At 39.5% G+C, this 22705-nt stretch overlaps 1 protein-coding gene across 1 annotated transcript in view; it reads right to left on the bottom strand.

Annotated features, from left to right (window-relative positions):
- Window positions 1–15121: 15121 nt before the first annotated feature.
- MEI4 (meiotic double-stranded break formation protein 4) overlaps window positions 15122–22705 on the bottom strand; it is a 157859-nt gene continuing 150275 nt past the window's right edge. Inside the window, 2 exon segments of the mRNA XM_032484497.1 lie at window positions 15122–16250; window positions 16252–16296. Of these exon segments, the coding sequence (XP_032340388.1) occupies window positions 16026–16250; window positions 16252–16296 (270 nt within the window). The 3' untranslated portion in view covers window positions 15122–16025.

Below are 22705 nucleotides of genomic sequence, written 5' to 3'. Positions count from 1 at the left end.
GCTGGGCGTGGTACGCTGGCACTAACCACAGCTGGGGTGCTGTTACATGAAACCCATTCAGCGATGGCCATTAATGAGAGAAGAAAAGGAAAATCCTCTCAAATCACAGCAGTTCAAGGGGCAGATTTTATGTTCTGCTTAGTCTGAACAGAGATGGCTGAAAGCTGGCTTTATACCAATTCATGAGTAATAAGCAAAAGTTTAACTAGTTGGTCTGCCACTTGATTGAAGAAACTGGAAAAGTTGGTGAAAAGGAGATTTGGGCTTAGATTTATGGAATTACTTCTCAAAGTGCGCTGAGAGATTGACAATATCTGCATCCCAAGTGAATAGTCTGAGGTGGGGAGGGTATAGCTCAGTGGTAGAGTGCCTGCTTAGCATGCACGGGGTCTTGGGTTCAATCCCCAGTACCTCCACCAAGAAATAAATAAACTAAGTAAATACCACCACCCCCCCAAAAAGAATTAATGACCAAGTGAATACTCTGTAAAAGTACTCCACCATGGAACAGGCTGTTAGTAATCAGTTGAACAAAATGACTTGCCTTGTGGTTGAAAGTCTGACTTCTTCCCAGCTACCCTAGAGTCTACCCAGTACACTCAGGCATAAAATGGCCATAGACAGTGAATTAGATGAACTTCCCCACAGCAGGGCTGACCTGGACACTACAACTGCTGATTATCCAGTTTACCTGCAGCAGGAAATAATCTTAAATTCCCAATATGGTTCTCTACCCCAGGGAAGCTGTTCAGTTTGGGGTGGTAAATTAATTATGTAGGGCTGCTTCCTCTGTGAAATAGAAATTTGTGCTTAGTAGGATCAATGCTTAATTTGGATTTATATTTGCCTCCATGCTCACCCTCCTCCAGCACCACAATTGATAGACTTCATGGAATATCATATTCACTGTTAAGACATTTCACACAACGGTTCTGCTTTTTGGAGAACTCATTTTTCAGTAGAAGAAATAAGTCACTACGCGCAGTCCTTGGTCCTACCAGAGATACTGTGATTGTCACATGTTTTCTTCCTTCTCAGGAAGCTGATGGTATGTTTGTTTATTGCACATTAGTTGCAGTGGGATAGGTGGTAGCATCTTGCTGCTTGGAAGAAGGATATCAATGTCAGGTGGGTAAGAGTGGACCGCCATGGAGCTTGGCCGCTTCGGGTCACCTAAAGTCTGAGAATACTCTTCCCTGTTTTCTGTAATCTCCATACTTATGAATTCTGTCTTCCCCAGCTAGGAATCAGGAAATTTACATTTGTTGATCTTTGCAGTCTGAGTGAGGACAGACACATGACCTATGTTGCTCTAATCAGACTCAACTTTGGGAGACTTGGGTGCATATGTGAGGAGTGGGAGGAAGTTGCTATGTACGGGGCAGCATCGTGGCGGGGTCTCCCACTCTTCAGAGGAAATGCTAGCAATTTCACTGACACATCTTCCTAGTATGAGTACTGTCTCTGGGATTAGCTTTACAGCCTGTCTCTCTGACCCTCCTTCAAACTTTATGGGCTTTGGAATATCAATAAATTCCCTTTCTCCTTAAGTTAGTTGGTATGTGGGTGTTTGCAACTAAGTACTTTGACCCACAGAGCAAAATTATGGTCACTGAAACCATGGGAACACATATTTCTCCTAGAGAGAGAACATATGAAGCAAAAAGAAGGCCTGAGAGCATACCCCCCTGAAGAAGTTCCCATTAACTCATCAGGTGGAGGAAGAGAAGCCAATAAGAGAAGACGCAGAAGTGTCAGGGAAGCCTGGGAACCAGGCAGAGAGCCCGGATCATTGTTTCTGGAAGTGAGAGTGTTTCAAGAGAAGAGGGATCGCCCTTGCTGAATGCCCCTGAAATAGCAGTGATGAATAGTAATAGTCACCTTTTCTTGTGCTAGTTGCCTGATTACCTCATTTCATCATCATAAGCATCCTATCAGAGAGGTCATATTTACTGCCTGTGAATTGAGGAGAAGGAGGATATAGGGAAATAATAGTAGTGACTGTAGACAACTATTTCATTTTGATGAGAAATAGAATGTTAGCTGGAGGAAGACATGGGGCACAGGGGGGCTTCTTGTTTCTTTGTTTGTTGAGGGGGAAGTTGGCAAAGGTTAAAGGCAAAGGAGAGAGGCAGGTGGGCCAGGTTTGACCTAGAAGGTGATTCAAGATGTATGCCACCTCATCACCTTTGATCTGAGATCTGAGGAGGCAAACATATCTTGATTATTACAAAGCTGGTAAAGAGAAGAAGATGGTTGGAGAGATGGACAGGTTCATGTTTGGTAGCAGGAATTGAAGAGAATTCCTATTTGTTTGTTTGTTTGTTTGTTTTCTAATTTCTCTGTAAAGTTAAAGGATAAAGTTATTTGCTGAGAATGAGGGCAGATGGGAGTTTGGTAAAAGTGCTGAGGACCCAAGAGGTGCTTTGGGAGCGTTCTTGCAGAGATGAAAGTGAAATACCGCCCGAGAGGAGAAGAAGAGGGTCAGCGCACAGCTACCCTGAGGTTGAGGACAGTGACTGCATGGTCACAGTTAGGTCTTCCTGTGTGACTTTCTCCAGGAACACTCAGCAGCTGTGTGTGGGATGCAGAAGATGGACCACAGAACTCAACCTGAGTCGGAGAAGTGGAGATGTCAGACACCTGCCACTGTCTTTGTCAGGGGGATGTAGACAGGCACACACTATGATCAAACTCAGTACAGGCCACTGTCGGGGCACAGAGCAGGAAGTGACTAGCCCTCCTGGGGGACCCATTCATTAATTTGACTGAGCGCTTGGAAGACTTGAGGGCTGGGGTATATGTGAGTGGGAGGAGTGAGTCCTCAGCTGTGTGAAAATAATCTTGGTTTTGATACTCGACCCTCTGTGCATTTTGAGTAATGTAGGGAAATGGTTCCTAAATATTCCTCAGAAAGGAAATGTTAAAGGGAGTTGCAAATTCAATTCAAGTAATTTAGTAATCTGGTCTTCCCATCTTGTCATTGAGATTAGGACCAATTGGAGAGTCTAGGCTGACTTACTGAAGACACTAGTTACATTCAGGCATGTAGCTAATACCAAGCAATAACTAGCACCTGGATATGTTCAATAAGTGACTGCATAACAAACCCATCAGCCAGCATTTAACCTCAGTTGACTGCAAACAAAACAAACCAATGAACAAACAAAAACTATGTTTCTTAGGATTTTACTTTCCAATGCTAGGTTAGAGCTGAGCACATCAGTAATTTACTTTTATATGACATTTCCCATTATCCAAAGACACTATGATAAAGGATACCAGTTATGGCGCCTGGAAAGTCGTCTATAATTTAAAGCGATGGTGGTAACACTGAGAAAGTAAAATAATCTACGGGTATTAAGTTAAATTGGCTAAAATTGTCAAAGGCTAAGTGCATGTCTGAATGTCTGAAATATTTCCATCCATGTGGTTTCTAATACAACCTATATTTTCACACTTGCTTTTTTCTTCTTTTTTTTAACGGAGAATAGATCACTTTTATTGTAATCTATTATTTAGAGGATACTTATGAGCGTTATATCACTCAAATTAACAGAAAGTTAATGCACTTTAAGTGTAAAATGTTGCAAAATTTCTTGGCTTCTCAAATATTATAGAATTGCATGTAGGAATAACATTTTTCCCCAACAAATACTATGTAAATTGTGATATCATTCAAAATAGAAGTTGTAACGGAATTAGACTTTGCTTTATAAAACTGCTTCACAGCAACCTTTGCACTTACTTCTTTTTAACCGTAGGGGATGCATTTTTTTTTATCCTCAGTTAGCTCCTACTTGAGGTTCTGATGGACCGCAGTTTTACCTCCTTTCACGCCCAGACAACTCCTTTGCTCACTAAATCAGGGTGATATGGAGTCAGAGTGTCATTTCATAGGTCAGCTGGTGGCCCTGAACTGTGGCCAAAGTATCTGAGCTGCATATTCCTTGGTATAAATAATCAAATGATACTGACTCAGGCTTAGCACAAAACAGGCTTAACCTAAGGTGCTTTATGCAAAAATCAAATGTATTCATTAAATGCCCTCAATATCTGATTAAATAGACACTATAGTGTACAATTTGATTTCTTTTTTTTCTTTTCAATTTGCAAAAGCTAAAGACTCAAATCCAGTGTTTCAACCAAAATAACCCAACTCTATGTATGTAGATTTTGTACTTTGGTTATAGTAGTGTTGTTTTTGTGTGTTTGTTTTTGTTCTACAGATGCACAGAATTGGATTAATCGTGATTCTGGGGTCACACCACCCTCTCATTGTGGGTCTATTCACAGCCTCCTTTCCCCTTCCATTCCATTCCCTTTCCTTCCCTTTCATTTCTTCCCTCCCCCATCCCTCTCTCCTTCCCTTTCTTCCTTCACTTATTTGACTAGTTATCTTCTTACAATAGAAGTGCCATTCATAAATCTAAAGCAAAATCTAGGAAGCCCTTGACAATAGCCTCTATATAACCATATGATTTATCTTAGCTAAATCGGTCCCTGGCCTTCCGCTAACCTGAAGTTAGCATCATTCTGAATCCTATTTCATTATTCACTAAATTTCCTCTTTATGCAGTTTACTATGTCTACATGCATTCATGAAAGTATATAGCTTTCAAATTATTTTTAATTCTGTAGAAAAAAAGTTTTCCTCCTATACTGTAATCTTTGGATTGATGGATTTTGACTTTCACTCCTATTGTTGAATATCACCATAGTTCCTTTGTTTCAACTGATGGATAATATTCTATTGAGTGAAGGTAACACGATTTATTCACCCACTTTCTAATTTATGAGCACATTACAAGCAGTCAAGCTATGAACATTCTTGAATTAATAAATGTTCCCTTTTTGCACATATGCAGATGTTTCTTCCGGGTATGTACTTAGAAGTACAGTTACTGCACCACAGGATACTTGTTCATGTTTGCTCTGAATATTCGTCAGGCTTTAGTTTTCGTGATTTAAAACTAAGCTAAGCTAAAATAAGAAAGAGAGGTGAATAGAAAAACTGTTTCTTTTTCAATGGTGTTTTGAAAATAATCTGATCTATATTTGGACTGAAAGAGTTCGACAGAAAATGAATGTAGAAAAATTACTTATGGGCTTACTTGTACTTTGAGAAGCTCTTTTGGTCGTGACGCTGCTTGTTTCTCTGCAATCACTGAGAAGTAAATCACCTTGATTATAAATTAAGTATCATGCTGACACAGTTACATCCCAACATTTGGCAAGTATCTGATGCTAATAAGGAGATAGACAAGATTTCCAATTATATCTGGAAATATTTAAAATACTTACTCCATGATAAAGAACAATTCTCAGGAAAAAGACCTCTGTATTCATAATGATATCACTTCTTGCTGTTTGAATATTTATTTTAGCATTTTAGAATTTTCAGCATTTTCTAAAATGTGATGTACTAAATACTTCTGCATTATCTCTACCCACTTATTCATTTTCACCATTGCCAGGATGCCAGTAATTTTATTTTCAAAAGTGAAGTTTGTGAAAGTCAAATCCTGTTGAGATGTCTTGCAGCAAGGATCAAAGCTAGTCCTTGTTATGTAATTGCCTGCTCAGAAGTGTGCTCTGCTGGTAAACACTGCCTTCACAATATATGCTTTCTGACATTCTAATGGATTTTCCATATTCCCTCTGAGTAGCAGCTTAACTTGATGAGAGTCCTTCAGACTATTAATAAATCCTGCCATCATGCTGCCATAATTGATCACATTTACTGCTATGCTTCCTTTGCCCCATTTTGAGAAGAAAATATAAAATATTTTTCCATATCATCCCTTTGAAGACACATGAACATTTGCTATTAATTACCCTTTGTACTGTCAGCAGAAGTATCCAGGAGCAAGAAAGGGCTCACCTGTCCTTTGAATGATAGAATGTTTAAAGCAGCCACGGTAACCAATGATTGTGCAAAGTGAAGCAAAAGTAAACTCAGTCCTTCTTTTACCCTCCTTATTCTCTTCCCCGTTTCCATAACCGCCTTCTTCATTCCTGAGCTGGCAAGAAGCAGAGGTCCTAAGGGAGTGCCCTCATGGAGTTTCAGAAGCGTAGAGTGATGTAGCTATCCACCCTGGACTGCACTGGCTGCCTGGTCCTTCTTTCTTACCACTGCAAGCAATAGGCATTATAAAATTATAAAAGCAACAGAAAATCATAAACAAAATCCCATCATTTTTTCCATTCATTTATTCAAGTCAATCACAATGATATGAGTCCAATATGAAAATCCTGTCCTTCTTTCCACTATGTCTGAGCAAGGCATATAACTTCCTTTAAGACAGTCTCTTTTTTAGTACTGAAATATAGCCAGTTACAATGTGTCAGTTTCTGGTGTACAGCACAATGTCCCAGCCATATATATATACACACACACATACTCATTTTCATATTCTTTTTCATTAAAGGTTATTACAAGACATTGTGCTGTACAGAAGAAATTTGTTTCTTATTTATTTTTTATATATAAAGATAGTCTTTAAACAGTATTTTCTTTTGTAAACTAAAGGTAAATAAATACATGACATTTATGTCACTGATAGTTGTACAACTCTTGATATAGAACTGTTCTTTGAAAACAGTAACAACTAATAGTTGTCAAGGGTGGAAAAGGTTTGACGTTTCTATTGACAGTCGATATGTTACATATGGAGAGTCTATACACTACAAATGAATCGGGACACAAAAGTTCATTTATAAGGAGGCTAACCGGAAAAGGGAATATATTTTACATAAAAACTGTTATACATGGAGACAAGTTTTTTCATGAGGACACAAAGTCAGCTTCATCTTATGTCCCTTGTACTGTTGGTTGACCTATAATTATTCACAACTGGAAATATTCTTTTTTTCCCCAAAGGAAAGCACTTTCTAAATTTCAGCTCGTTGTCTACCTAGGCAGCAGCATTTGGGAAGAAGAGAGCTACCTAAGAGAACACATCTGCCCCCATTTCTAGACTTGCAGACCCGTCTTAGGTTATCCTCTCTGAAAGTGAAGGAAAGATTTGCCTAGACAGTGGGTGCTTTGATTTTCTTCTCACCCACCTACTTGTGTCCAGATCCTTGACAATTTGGGAAACCGATCGCTCTTGCAGAATATGCTTCAAACCTTCTAACTTTCATGTGTGAGAGAGAATGAGGAAACCAATAGTTCATTCATAAATTAATACAGCAATGTAGTCAATAATTACTGATCAGTTACCATGTTTTAGAAACATAGAACTTAACTGTACTAAAACAGGATCTTAGTTTAGAAAGACCCTTCTGAAGTGTTCAAAGTATATGAGACAATATCAAGCCTACTTACATTAATTAAAAAAAAAGACAACAGTAGGTCTAGCTCAGCCAGTCACCTCAGTGTGTGACGGGCTTGCTGCTTAGTTTTTCTGCCGTCTGTTTTGTCATCTATAAAATGAGACCAATGAACTAGATGATATCAAGTTTCTTTTAAAGTAAAAAAAAAAAAAAGGATGTTTTTAAATATTCAGAAAAGTATGAACGATTGCTCATTGAAGTGAACGGGGCGTTTCTGTTGTAAGCCTTGATATGTTTTTAGATTGCAGGATTCCTGGGTAAGAGGCAGTGCGCCTGAGGTCTGCACACAGCAGAAGCTGAATATTTATTCAGCGTTTGGAATCACAAGGTCCCAAGGGCATGCGGGATTTAAGCTCCTTCTAGGTGGGTCAGATGGGGAGATGGAGAGTAGATGGTAGCTTTTACTCCCAGGAGTAATGGTCTTTAGTGCAAAGTGATGAATCAAGTCACAGTTCACAGGGACTCTGTCGTGATGGATGCAGGTAGTGGCTGGAGGGTCACTGGAGGCTGGGAGAACTGGAGGAGGAAATACTGGCAGTACAGTCCTGCCATTTTATAGAGGGTGCTCACAGGAACAAACAGGAGTAACAGGACCACAGTTCAGTGGGCATATTAGTTAGGGATCGGCAGTTCTCAGCTACAGAAATTGTCTCCGGTTAGCATGAGCAGAAAAGCAATGCTATTAAAGAACATCTGGTAGCTCAAAGACCAAATTAAAAAACTGAAGATAAGGTTTAGGAAAAGGCAGAGAGCAGGCAGCTCTGGGAATCTAGAAGCAAGAACTGGGAACAATCTCATCAGTGTGCTGCAGCCATGAATAAAGGAGCTACAGCTGATGCCAGTGATTCTGCAAGGGTCTGCACAGGGCGTCCCCACATGGCTCAGCTTGTGTCATACCAACACTTTCAACTAGGGAAAAAAAGGCATCTTGATTTTTTTGGTGTTAAAAAAAAGACTGTGCACAACGGGACACAGAAATTCACAAGAGGAAATTAAGACTTCATTTCCAAAAGTAAAGGAACGAATGTCCACTATTGTGATAGCATTTAGGACCAGGATCCAGATTCAGTAGGAAACCAGAATGACAATCAGGAGCCAGTGCAGGAAGCCTGGCATGTGAACCACACACAAAGAATTGTCAGTCTAGGTGGCAGGCCTGGAAATCCATTCCAGAGTCCCTGGTTGGCAGGAAGGAATTCTCCTAAATATACCATGATTTGGGGATTTCACTGACGCCAGACCTCGGAAAGACTGATCTGTTTATGGCAGGTCAGCAAATTAAATCACGTACTAGAGTAAAGTGTGTTGCACTTCGAGCCACAGAAATCACAGCTAACATTTAATGATTATCATAATCATCACTGTCACCGTTAAATATAAGTTGAATGGGAATAGATTCAGGCAGAGATTGAAATTCATTATGGCTCAGCTGTGAGTCCACTCAGAATTAATGTAGAGCATTTGGAATAAAAGGAGAGAGGAATACATAAAATTTGTTTAATGTTCTCTCTGTCACTACCTGTGTGACTCTGACAGATTTCTTAACCTCTCTGTGCCTGCTTCCTCTTCTGTAAAATGGCACTAATAGAAATACTAGTATTGTCTATTTTATAGGGTTGTTATGGAGTTGAATGAAAAAGTACATGTAAAGTGCTCAGAAGAGTGGCAGGTGTATAATGAACACTATACGGGTGTTAGCTCATTTTCTCAGTATTACTGTTCTCACTTTAGAGTTCACAAAGTGATTTCCACAGATACCATTTCATTTCATATATACAAATAATTCTGTGATGAGATTGTCCTTTGAAAAATAACTAACAGTGAGGAAGTGGAGGTTTCATTTGTATGACAGAGATACAGTGATACCCTCATCTTTTAACTCCAAGTACTAGACTTTATGTTACATGTATAAAAATATTTATGGCTGGAAAACCTCCATGAAGTTGGTTAGGAAAGAGACAGAACCTCCCATGCTAGGCAGTCACGTCAACTACCAAGGGGTAGTGACGTCAAGCAATTTTAGTCTAATCGTTCACGCATACTTTCAGAAGAAATGTGTTTCCCAAGCAGAAATACAGGTACACTTTGTTCTTTACACTTTAAAACTGAAGCACAGATGCTGTGTATTACAAGGAGAAAATGAGAGTGTTAAATTACTCGTCCTAAGTCACAAGACGGGTTGGCCCACGGTGAGCCTCTGTTCTCTGTTCTTCCAGCCCCACCGCGACCCACCCCCTGCCCTCTGTCTGTGCCTTCGACAGCGTGTTCTCTGCTGGGCTTCACGGAATGTGGCAAAAACAGAAAAGCTCTCACACGACACTGGGTTTCAATGTGGCAAAAACAGAAAAGCTCTCACACGACACTGGGTGTGGTGAGTGGTGTGTGACAAGGCAGAGTGCCAGTCAAGGTCCTTCCCTCTGTTTCCCCAGATCAAAGATAAAATGAGTAAACAAGAGCTGCCTATACTTTTGGGGGGAACAGATCACTGTAGGTGTTTTAAATTCATTATTTATTTATATGGCTTTTTTCCTGTGATGTAGAGTCATAAAGACATTTTCCTCCTACTTTGTAAGACCATTTCAAAATGTCAAATACGGTCAACAGTATCATACCGATTAATTTTAATCATGAAACAGAGATATTTTTCTTCGTACTTTTAACAAAAAAGTATGATTTTTGAAGCCAGTGTAGAGAAACTGCACTTCACACGTATTGCTTATTTCCATGTCTAAGACTTAGGAATTAACTCTAATCCATATGCAATTGTCTGATCTCAATCCTCGCATTTTCAAAGACTTAACTTGTTTTATCCTCAGAAAGTGTTACTCACACTGGCTTACAAAACAGATACTAGAGTAGAATTTATTTCTAGTTCATCTAAATGTCACCCATTGGAATATCTTTGGGGTCTTAGTGAACTTCCTTTATTCTTCCAAGTATAAAGGAATATTTCAATCATCACAATTTTACTTAATGGAGTATAAACTTCCCACCACTGTAATGACCACAAGCACATGCTCTGTGTGTCTGGAATGAACTCCTAAAAAGAGTGCACCCTGGAGTGTTACTGTCAGGGTAACTTTATTCTATGCAGTCAGTTTCCACTTTTGCAGGGTTAGGACATGGTGGCTGTGGGCTGAGAGTGTAGACTCTTGACTCAGTTGCTTGCTGCCTATTTGAACCTTGGCTCTGATTTTTTTTTCCAGCTTTATGATTACGGGTTAATTACTTACATGCTCTCTACTTGCGTCCTCATCCAACTGGGGATGGTAATATACTCATCTTAAGGTTGTTAGAAGGATTAAGCAAAATAATGAATGTCCAGAATTTAGTGGAGTGTCTATACCAGAGATGCACTAGATACTGAATATTATGCCTTAATAAAGTCACGGTGCAAAGGCACATGGATTAGATGATATTTGTGGAAGGGACTGTATTGAAAAGGAAGGTCTGTCATGAGCCAAGGTCATGCTAGCCTCAGAAGTTACTAAGTTTTCACATGGGAATATCAGTCTATTCATTTGGAGTTGGAGACACCGTTACATTTCTATAGTTACTTCTAGCTCAGTTTTTTGTTTGGTAACTGGAGTTGCTGTGTTCTCTCAGCCCCACCTCTAGGGCTCTTTCCTAGACTTTATCCAGCTGCAGGATAAGATGCCTGACCAGCCGCAGGGAACCACACTGTGTGGTCCTGGGCCGCTGTGGAAGGGGACAAACCACACACTTAAAGGCCCGTGGTCACTCTCTCAGGAGAGCGCCCTGGCCCTGGAGTTCCCAGAGGGGACAGTCATGCCGGGTAAGTCAAGGGTGGCTTCCCGTCCTGCACGCAAGTCAGGTATCACCCGTAAGGGCCACGAGGTAAAATACAAGGAAATTTTGTTTTTCAAATGACAGAATTAGTTTCAAGAGGTTTGGATCTCTTTTTACAAAATGAGTGTTGAAGTTGACTGTGTGTTTGAGAGAGGAATAAGAACAAATGCATCCTTTCCATGCTGGTGGGTTGTCTGGTGTTTCTAGAGTTCCTGAAATGATTAATCATTCATGAAAACGTCTCAGTAAGTCGTCAAAGTGAAAAGCAGTGATGGTTCTGTTCCCTCATCACACCAGGGGTGCTGTCCTTGGGCCGCCCTGGACATCCTAGCAACATGGTAAAGACTCAAAGGGCTGAAAATAAACTACACACAAAAGTCCAGAGCAGGTCATTGTTTATCAATGATTCATGTATATCTCACCATATTCCAGAGGACTGAAACAAGACAGAATTTCATCTCTAGGGTTGAGAAATAGAATAATATATTTATAACTAAGCTATATTTACCGTATGTGTGAAAACAGGTCTCCTGGAAGAAGAGGAATATTCTGATATTACTGGGGTGCCGAGTATCTCACCCTAAAAGTAACGTCATGTCTGCGTCTCCCTGCATGTTCATCACTCATTCGGGACTAGTGCAGAAAGCTGTAATTAGTTTATATTCCTTAAACTCAGATTATAATACTTTTTAAAAATATCACCAGTAGCGAGTAATTATTTTAGAGAAGGAGCTAAAAGCTCAGTGTAAAGATGCTCATTTTTAAAGTGTGATTAAGGTGGACTGGTATATTTATAAATTTGCTACTCATTTTAGGTAAATTATGAATAATTTAGTTTCCCCAAATCCTCCTTTGGAATTTTAAGGCACTCCCCGGGAAAGTTTAAAAATTCAGTGAAGTAATTTGGGATGACTGAATTTCTATTTTCTGAATGATTTTTTATGTAGTCGGCCCTCCTGTTCCATAAAAACAGTAACTATGGCAGCGGTTCTCAAACGCTGGTGGGCTGTGTGATCAGATACAGATTTCTGGGCTCCGCCCTGCATTTCTGACTCCACAGTAGGCCTGGGATGGGGCCCCAGGATCTGTATTTCTAACAGGTTTCCGAGTGTTGCTGCTGCTGCTGGGATGGAGCCCACATCTGAGAACCACTGCTTTGCATCAGAGACGAGGGAGGGGATGTTATCGTCTGTAAATCTTGATGTCTCAGTGAATTAGCTACAGAACGCTTACAACTGTGGGCTAAAATTACAGCAGAAGTCCACCAACCAGTGAAACAGCCACCACAAAAATTAGACTAAAATAGCGAAAGAAAATATTACAAATTCAAAATAGATACCTATGAATTATAAAATTGATTTTGATGTCTTGAATATTAAACTCATTTGTTTTCTTTTTACAAGCTTTGCTTTCTATTAGTAATTGATTCTTAAAGTAACTTGGAGCACTTTCATATTAAATGAAAAACAAGTAAGAGGTCAAGGTCATTTCCTATGTACCAATCATATTCTATAATATTTAGATAGTTCTTAAAAAAGCAGCCCATTCATCGACCAGATAAATTTAGTGCCATCCAATTCTATAAATAATGTGGTTTTTTTCATTGAAGTATAGTCGGTTACAATGTGTCAATTTCAAAAGAATGAATTGACTTACAAAATTCCTGTATCTTTTTTTCAATGTTGGGTAAATATCACCACCTTAATTATCTCCATCAGCAAATACAAACTACTGATGTTGTTGGGTTGTTACACTGACTGCTAAAAGAAATTTCTGTTTTGTAAATATGATAAAATATAAAACTTAGTATGCTTATTTTTCATAGGTACAAATAATTTGTTTGCACACAAAGTTGGTGCTTAATATTTGATGAATATATGAAAGCAGGTTATCATGAGCCAGAGCTGTCAATATTTTTTAAAAAATCTACAAATGTACATAAAAATCTGGAAGTGGGAATGTCAGTTTTGCTTGCATCTCTAGGAATATACTGCCCTTATTTCTAGAATGACAACGGACATGATTAAAAAGTACAACAGCTTATGAAAGAATTGCGTCTATTTATAGATCCAAGATTTGTTTCCTCTTCCCACTATGCTGGGCACTGCAGCCTAACAGGCCACCTACCCCACCTTTAGAGAGAGCTTTGCACTTTTTAGAACATTAATGTTTGAAGATGATCTGTAACATACCTAAGGAGTCCTGACTATAGCAAAAGCTGCAGTCCGGGGAAAGGACAGAGATGCTGTAGCTCCAGGATGGTGGCAGACAGGACCGCTGCTCAGCAGGGGCTAAAGAATCCAAAATGTGCTAATAATGAACTGCCATGCTATCAGATTTGCAGTTAAGGGCTTATAAAGCTTCCAAGGCAATTGCAAAGAAGTGGTATTTGTGAAAGTTCCGTTAAGTGCCAGGTCAGTTTGCACTGCATAGTGGATCACAGTGCTTAGGAGCATGGCCCTAGAAAACAAAACTCCTGGGGATGGAACCCAAGTCTTCCTTTCCCGGTTTTCCTGAGTGCCTCATCTCTAAAATGGAGGCAACGTTACCTATTCCATAGGGTTGTTGGGAGAATCAAATGAATACATACATGTAAAATGCTTAGATCAGTGCCTGGCATCTGTTTATCACATATATATGTATATTATATATATACAATAAATACTAAATAAGCTCTTATTATCATTTTTATTATTTCCTCCATCTTTAGGATTGTTCTATGATCTTCATTTCCCATCCTATTCTATATCCAATTTCATCATTGCTTAATTGCTAATTCTTATCCCCCAAATCTTAATCACTACAACATTTTAAAGTATTGTTGATTCTAGTTTAAATCATTTGTTCATTCACTATCTTTCATCATTTAATGGAAACACAGAGATACAAATGCCTCATTTTATCATCTTTTTCACTCAGTATTAAATACATTGCACAGTTAACAGTGGCATAGACTGAAACACAGGATAATGAAGGGTTAGGTATGACAGAAGTGACTGAAGTTGTGTTTACATAGAAATAACATCAAATGGAAATAAAACGTATCTTCATATTGTGCATTAATGATGACTCCAATACCTTGTCTCTTCTTCTGTAATAAATACATTTTCTAGGTTAATTTTCAGGCTTTGAAACTTTGAAGAGCACTAGAATTATTCCTAGGGTCATTATGTTGGTCAACTGCAGTGGGAAAGGGGCCATTGCTGTTGCTTGTGTGTTTGCCAGCGTTGTCTACTCATTACAGAAGAATGATGATGGGGTGATGTCATGAGCAGTGAATCTACACACATCTTCAGGAGTGTTCCCAGGAATCAAATATTAGAAAAATTCCTCCTAATTCAGGATCTGGAAGCCCTTCCTGTGCCACACTAGTGTGTGACACTCTTGTGTGTCCACACCCTCTGCCATGTAACTTCGCAAGTTTTCCCACTCAAGGTGGAGTGTATCCTGTCCCTTCTCTCTGGAGTTGACGCTCTGATATACTTGGCCTGTGCATGTGGGCAGAAGTAACAATGTGAGATTTCTCACTGAGCCCTCTTCCTCTTGCCTATCTGCCATTGCCATGGAAGAGTCTCCCCGGAGTAGCCACTTCTCCCTCAACTTGGGCCCCAGAATTAAGCACATGTGGAGGAGATCAAATTTACAATAAGGAGCCTAGTCCAGTGGGATCTGCAAGCTGAGAAGAGCTTTCCAGCAGAGCCCAGATGAACTAACCCCCATGTGACCCACAGACATCCAAGAAATACTTACTGCTGTATACCACCAAGATTCTGTGGTTGTTTTGTTACATAACAATAGCTGATTGATACACACATTTTGTTTCAGTATTGTAAAAAAAGTTTTATCTTTTCCAAAAAGGTGGAAATAACTCTGCAAATAAGTGTGTCAGATAATGATATGATTTTATATAAATTGTTTTTTAGTATCAATGACATTCAGAAATGCTAATTAACCTATGAAACAGTATCACATATAATTAATAAAGCAACTTTGTATTTGCTGTGCCCTAAATTGCACTGAAGGAAAGTACATAATGTGTGTTCATTAAGTTAGTTGGTTATGATTTTAATAATTGAATTAAAGTCAATGAAACTGTATAACTGGAAAATTCAACCAATACTTTTAATAAGTATAAATATACTTTTAATAAATATAAAGTATATTTCTTGACAGATGTTAGAAGTTGTGAAAATATCCTTAATGACTTAATTACACATAACAACTACATTTTAACAATAATAAGAATATTATACATAAGCAACAGAATCAAACATTTGTTGAAAGAACATTTTAAACAGCTAATTAGTACTTTCAAAAGAACTTGACAAACAGGTTGATTATATGACATTAAAGGCCATCAGGTTTACAAATGTTAAAAACTTTTCCCCTTCTACATGAGTCCCTTCTAAGACAATAATGATGTAAGTGAAACTACTTAAGAAAAAAAAGTTTTAAAAAATCGCATTTATAACCACTTACTTTAAATACTGTGTTGATAAAACAACAAGACTTCTAAGAGCTCTTCTGTTACCTGTTAGCATCTATTATGTGGAAATCTTTTAAAATGTAATTTTTTTTAATAAGCTAGACAATTAATGGTCCATTTTAGAAAACAACAGAGCTAGACTGTGTGGAGGAACATTTTGTAAGGTAGCGTTCTATAGGAATACGGAGGGCATTCTCAACTGAAACTGGCTGATTCTAGTATAGAAATATGACTCATAATCTTTTATACACAATTTAAAACTATTAAATTGAATTAATGATTATATTTAGAGATCCATTTAAAATGCTCATTTAAAAATATTCTTGAAAATCTTTTAAGCACAAGTTCTTCATCTATTCAACTTAGTATGCTTCTGATATTTGGTAAGTTGCTAAGGAAGTGAGTTATTTTCACTAATTTCTACCTCTACTGAGTTCAAGAGAATTCCTAGTCTCCATAAATAAAAAGTAAATAGAGGAAATGCATCAGAGAGTTGGAAAATAGTTTCATCATGCTTCTGAAGAAACTTCTTGATTTCTTGGTCCTCATGCCCTATACTTGAAATGTTGCCTTCTTCAGTTTCCTTTTGAAGAAGTTGCTCCAGGACCCAGAACACAGGAGAAAACATTTTCATAGCGCGTCGCATCGTAACTGGCTTGCACCTGCAGATAAACAAGAGACTCCTTTAAGAAAAATAGTGGTTGCAGCTCAGGTCAGAAAAAGCCAAATAAAGAGATTAAATTTTTGAAAGAAAAGTAGATACTTGACTTATTTAACACGTTCCATCTTCCTGTTCTTTTGATTGGGGTAGGGGGGCTAGAGAACAAGGGAGACCATTTCCTTTTTCAAAAACTTGGCAATCTTGGTAAATGACATTTTTTCCCTTATGGTTTACAAAGCTCTGAATCCCTTCTCTACATTGCAGCTATAATTCCTTACTGAGATGAATCTGAGAATACTTGACAGAGAATCTTACACATACCAAGTCTTGTGTTTTCAATTCAGCATTTCACCAAATTCTTCCAATGCCTGACACCCCTGTCAATGACTGTATGAGACTCTTTGGTGTCAGAATTTTAGGAACATGTTTCAAAGTATAACTCAGTCCTAAAGCACTTAGGGTTATGATCTGTAAGTGACCAGATGTGATCTCATCCTGAGTTCTACACAAGTCAGGGAGGGGCAGGATTAGGTTGTGTGGAATCGGATACGTGGTCATAAAAAAGATGCAGATGTTTCTTACAGAAGTTTTTAGTCATCCTAGATGGCTGCAAGGGAGATGAATCAAAGGGAGGCCTAAAAAGTGCACAATGGAAAGCAGAACAAGAGGGAAAACAGGAAGCATGAGTTTATATCCATAAACTGGCTTTGTCATTTGCTTATTAAGAAACATGTTGGAAACATTTCACCAAATTTATCCACAGCAATAATACATAAATGAAGGAACATTCTTTTAGAGCCCAGAGGACTGCATCTCCAACAAGGTCAAACAATACAATAATTGACTATATACAGACAACTGGTACTTTCTTTTTCTTAATTGAGGTATAATTGATGTAACATTATATTAGTTTCACGTGTACAATGTAATGATTCAGTATTCATATTTACAGCAGAATGATCACCACAATCAGTCTCGTTCACTTCCACTACACATAGTTACAACATTTTTTTCCTATGATGAGAAATTTCAAGATTGTCTCTCCTAGCCACTTTCAACTATGCCATACAGTATGATTAACTACAGTCAACATGCGGTACATTTCATCCCTATGACTTACGCATTTTATAACTGGAGATCTGCAACTTTTGACTCCCTTCATCCATTTTGCCCCCACCCTCACTTCAGGCAACCACCAATCTGTTGTCCATATCCTGGAGCTCACCGGTTTGTTTGGTTTCTGGTCCTACGTATAGATGAGATCATAAAGTATTCATCTTTTACTATTTGACTTATTTCATTTAGCATAATGCTTCAAGGCCCATCCGTGTTGCTGAAAATGGCAAGATTCCATTCTTTTTATGGCGGAATAATAATAGTCCATTGTATATATATGTATATACATATATACTTATATATATATAAACATATTATATATACAAAGGCGTATCCCTATATACGTATATACACCCAATATTTTCTTTATACCTTCATCCATCGCTGAGCATATAGGTTGTTTCCACGTAGGGCTATTTGCCTATTGTAAATGCTGCTGCAATGGACGTAAGGTACATACATCTTTTCTAACTAGTGTTTCAAATTAGTTAAGACTAACACTCAGAAGGGGAACTGTTGGATCGTATGTTAGTTCTATTTTTAATTTTTTGAGGAACCTCCACACTGTTTTCCATAGTGGCTACATCAATTTACTATCATTTATTTCTTGTCTTTTGATAATAAACATTCTAACAGGCGTGAGGCGATACCTCACTGTGGTTTTAATGTCCATTTCTTTGGTGATGAGACACGTTGGACATCTTTCCATTTACCTGTTGGCCTCTTCAACTCCTCTGTCCATTTTTTAATTGCTTTTTCTTTTACTATTGAGTTACATGAGTTCTTTATGTATTTTGGATATTAACTCTTTATCAGGTATGTGATTTGCAAACATTTTCTCCCATTCAGTAGGTTGCCGTTTCATTCTGTTGATTTTGTTTGCTTTGCTGAAGCATTTCAGTTTGATGGAGTCCCACTTGCTGACTTTTGCTTTTGGTGTCACATCCAAAAAGTAATTGCTAAGAACAACGTCAAGGAGCTCACCATCTATGTTTCTTCTGGGAGTTTCATGAGTGTAAAGCAGGCAGAGTGCGTCCCAGTCCCTTTCAATTTGCTTCGAGAATCTGACTTAGCTCAGCTTCCAGGTGGGCTGGGGTCCCCGTGGTGTCCCATTTCTCTGTTTTGTTTTAGACTTCGCATTTCATTGAATTGATCTGTTCCACCTTTAACCTAAAAGCTTATTCTCATAATAATTAATTGGATAAACTCTTTTGCTGTAAGATATTTACATCTCATAGAATATGAAACTGAAACGAACTTCTCCCTTTAAAGGCGGTATACACTTACCTTATTGCCTCAGCAGCCCTCTAGCTCAACGTGAGGAAAACGGCATGTCTGTGGGGGAGGCCCTTCCCGCAGTCCCCCAGTTTTATCACGCTGCCAGCTGCCTGCTCTGCCTAATCATATGTTCAGACACTTTCTGAATTAGTGCATAATCTGAGTAAAAACTAAGATAAATGTTATTAAGATGACAGCTGATACCCTTCTATTATATTTTGATGTGATTTTCACATCCTCAGTGTCAAATTAAACTGACCCTCCACCAGGGCTGGAAAATCCTCAACACAGACAGAACATAGTCACCTGGAAGATGCCCACGGGTTTCACCTCAACACCTGCCAGGAAGACGACGAAACCCCGCACACGAGCGAGGTGGCTCTGACGTCTGACAGAACGCTACCCGTCTGTCTGTCTCTCTCTCAATCTCTCAGAACTGAAGGGGACTTGAGAGGAAGCTCCTATAGCCCCATGACTACTTCTTCTATCTAATGCCGTTTTATGTAACAGGGGACCTTCGGGAGAAGAAATACTTTCCTGGATAGAAAAATCCCCATGTATTTTTGTAGGTCATTTTCAGAATTAAACATTTCTTATGTTTATTTTCCTATTTCCTGAGTTGGGCTTGAGAAAGTCAAAGAATCCAAATATTTATTTAAACAGTGAACAACTATTAATATTTCTTTACATGCTCCAAAATTTGACTTCAAAAATTAGATTCTGAAGTTCAGGCTATAGACACAGAGTGCCAGTTTCCTTATTGTTGTTTTAGCTGAAATTCAGTCAAGGTTAACTCGGCATTTTAGGGAAGACTTACTGGCCTTGAAATACCCCAGGCACATCCCAGGCACACTCCAGGCATATCTGCTTGCTTACTCCATACTCATTTCTTCCTCCTTTTTCACCAGCAGAACCCGTTTTGTTCAGAGTGATAATGGATCAACTAAAAGGGTGTATTTTCCAGTCTCTCTTAAGGCTAATTCTGGTCAAAGAGACGTAAGTATAAGTAGCTGGGTGGGGTTTCTGGGAAAGCTCGCTAATAGCAGGCCAGATCTGGTGGAATGCACTTTTGCTCTCCCTCTTCCCCATTGTTCCTGCTGGGAAATACAGACACAATGCTTGGAGGCCCAGTAGCCTTCTTGTGAACCTGAGGATGAAGGCCACCTATGGATCGGTAGAAGTGGGCCAGATTCTGGAAGGCACCGTACAGCGGGATATACCCGCGTGGGATGGCTGTCCCTTCCTGCACCATGCTGGGGTCCCCTTCTTCCATTTTCGTCTTTTAAAATCGGAACCGTGAGGCTTCATCTAGACAGGAAGGAAACTGCTAAGTTTCCTTGGTCTTGAAAAGGTGCTGCCTTCTGCTGTCTCTGACACAGAAAGAACAGAGATGCCTAAAGCGACAAAAACAGTCACATTCCTTGGCAGCTGATAAGGTAACAAAAGGTGCTGTACACCTGAGGTGGGACTCGCAGTTTGGATGTCTATATTTAATGCTGAAAATATGAAAATGGAGCAGTTCATTAAATTCCAACAGTTTGAGAACTTCTGTGTGTTAGCCAAGGCAGTGCAGAAGTGCAGTCTGCACTTTCAGACAGAAGCACGCTGCGATGGAAGGGGTGAGAACACAAGGCAACATTTTCCTTATTGCTACAAATGCAAGAGATGAAGGAGAAAACTGGATCATCACAGGGCAGAAAACCAAGTCAAAGAGTACAGGTGCATGACCTAAATGTTCAATTAAATGTTCACTGAACATACCCCTGGCTCCGTATCCCGCATGCCAGATTTTATTAGAAGCAGTAAGTAAGATACAATTAAAATCAGTAGTTTCTAAAAGAATGAATTCAACACAATAAAGGAAAAGGTCAGTTGTCACCATGATGATTCAGTGAGAAATGTAACCCTAAGTTTTAATACCTCAGCCTTGTTCTGTCTACTAGAAGGCAGGAGGCCTCAGTCGAGGGGCTGAGGGGGATGAAGCTCCCCCCTCTCAGCAGTCCCCCACGCAGCCTGCAGCCTTGGAAGCACAGGAGGAGGCGCTGAAGGAGCTGACAAAGGAGTAAGGGCTCAGCCAGGGGCCGGTGCAACACTGCATGTGACCACGCGGCCGAGGGTAGGAGGGCCACCTGCCGACTATGTGTGATGCGTACAACATACGTCTCATACACACACACACACACACACACACTCACACTCAATGAACTATGGTTGCAACAGAAGCACACACTCACTTAAAACCACTTCTCCTACAAAGCTGGTGCATGTCCTTTTCCTCTGCTGCCGCCTGGGTGCTGGACCCAGTACCGAGGGAGCGCGAAGCAAAAGGCTGATCAGAGCAGAGTGCCCTCAGTTAGGGGAGACTTCCTAGAGATGAGTTGTGAGCCAAGGCTCAAAGGGAGTGAGGGGTATGGATCGGTGAGTCATCTTTGGATCAAAGTGCCAGGGAGAGAAGAATAGAAATGATTCAATGGGTATTAATCCATTTTGCTTTATACAGACAATGGTACAGTTACCTGCCTAAAATGCTGAATCCCAGACAGTGGTTCTAAGAGGCTGACTTTCATTTGTGGGTTACTTAGATGAAAAGTCCTAAACTATTAAAACTACTAACATTGGGGATTTGATATTTTGCCTTGTTTCCTATGGAAAGTAGTTTAACAAGTATGCAAGATTAACACATAAAAATATTAATGAATGGAATATACGTAACAGAGAAATTTTTAAAAATCTGTCATAATTAGCCTTGTTTTAAAATGATGCTTTTCTCACTAGCCAATTTTGCCTGCTTTTCTCAAGTCTGTTTCCTGAGGCTGGATATTAAAAACACAGCACAGGACCCCAAATTTTCAAATAAGTATTATCTATTATCTTTTATCATCATCATCGTTATGGTCTTCCTCAAAATAAAGATCTAATCCCTATCCTTAATGTGCTGTGCACCCTAGTGGGAGGCCACTGGGATTACTCACATGCTGAGCTGTGGCCAGTTGTGGGATGCACCTCCAGGCTACTGTGAACTGTTCGTCTAGAGACATGGAAGAAACTGAGGAACAGCTTTATCTACCTTCCTCTGTCAGAAGATCTTTCATAGATGGTAGCAATCTAGCAGACACTTCCTTTTTGCATAGAAGGGTGGTACCCAGGAACCTAAAGGTAAGATGACTGACTATTTTGAAGCCATCCTGACATCAGAAGGCCCTGGAGGTGGCAGACGTGTGGGTTGGACACAGTGTCTCACAGGATATATACAAAGGCCCGGCTATCCTAGTGTGAGACGGATCAACTTGGTCAGACTACTCGAGAGGCAGGTTGGTAAAAATAAGTTTGTAAGCAGTGCGCCCTTTTGGTGACTAACTCAATAACGTCATAGATTAAACCCCAGGTGCTTTAAAGTTTTATATTTGCACAGTTCTCTGAGGATAGCGCCTGTGGTCTGACTCCTGTCCATCACTCTCTTGATCATCAGAACAGCACATTGGTGGACAGTCCCACATTGATTTTAATTCTCATATCTCTTCACATAAATAATACAGAGTTCCTGATCCAGGGACTCAGTGTTTCTTTGTTCTATGTGATCTCCTGAGTCACCTTTAAATAGCTTTACCCTGCTTCCCCTGGGCTTTCTTAGCATCTGTGCCCTTAATTCTGGGGCCATCAACTCCACTGAGAGGAACTTTGTCATTATTTTATACTAAAATGTTAAACCTAGTCTCAGGCTGGAAATGCCTTTTCAGCATTCGCGAAACAAACAAACACATCATTTATTTGTCTGGACTTCCATCACAGTAGACCTTGACAAAGCCGTATAAATAAACCAGATGATTTGGTTCTTACTATAAGAGTCTGTTAAGTGAAGGAACAGGCTCAAAGACTGGAATCAAAGCAGCTAAATTCTTTAAGGACTAGTTTAGCTCGAACACTTAGCACTTCACAATGGTATGCTTCTGCCTGCTGGGCGCTCCTCTCTCTCTCCCTCCAGTCCTACTACAGGCATTAATTGGGTCCCTTCATGC

This window comes from Camelus ferus, chromosome 8, assembly GCF_009834535.1.
Source record: "Camelus ferus isolate YT-003-E chromosome 8, BCGSAC_Cfer_1.0, whole genome shotgun sequence".
In the NCBI taxonomy this organism is placed as follows: Eukaryota; Metazoa; Chordata; class Mammalia; order Artiodactyla; family Camelidae; genus Camelus; species Camelus ferus.
The sequence above is the reverse complement of the archived record's forward strand: the minus strand, read 5'-3'. Positions and strand labels throughout refer to the sequence as shown.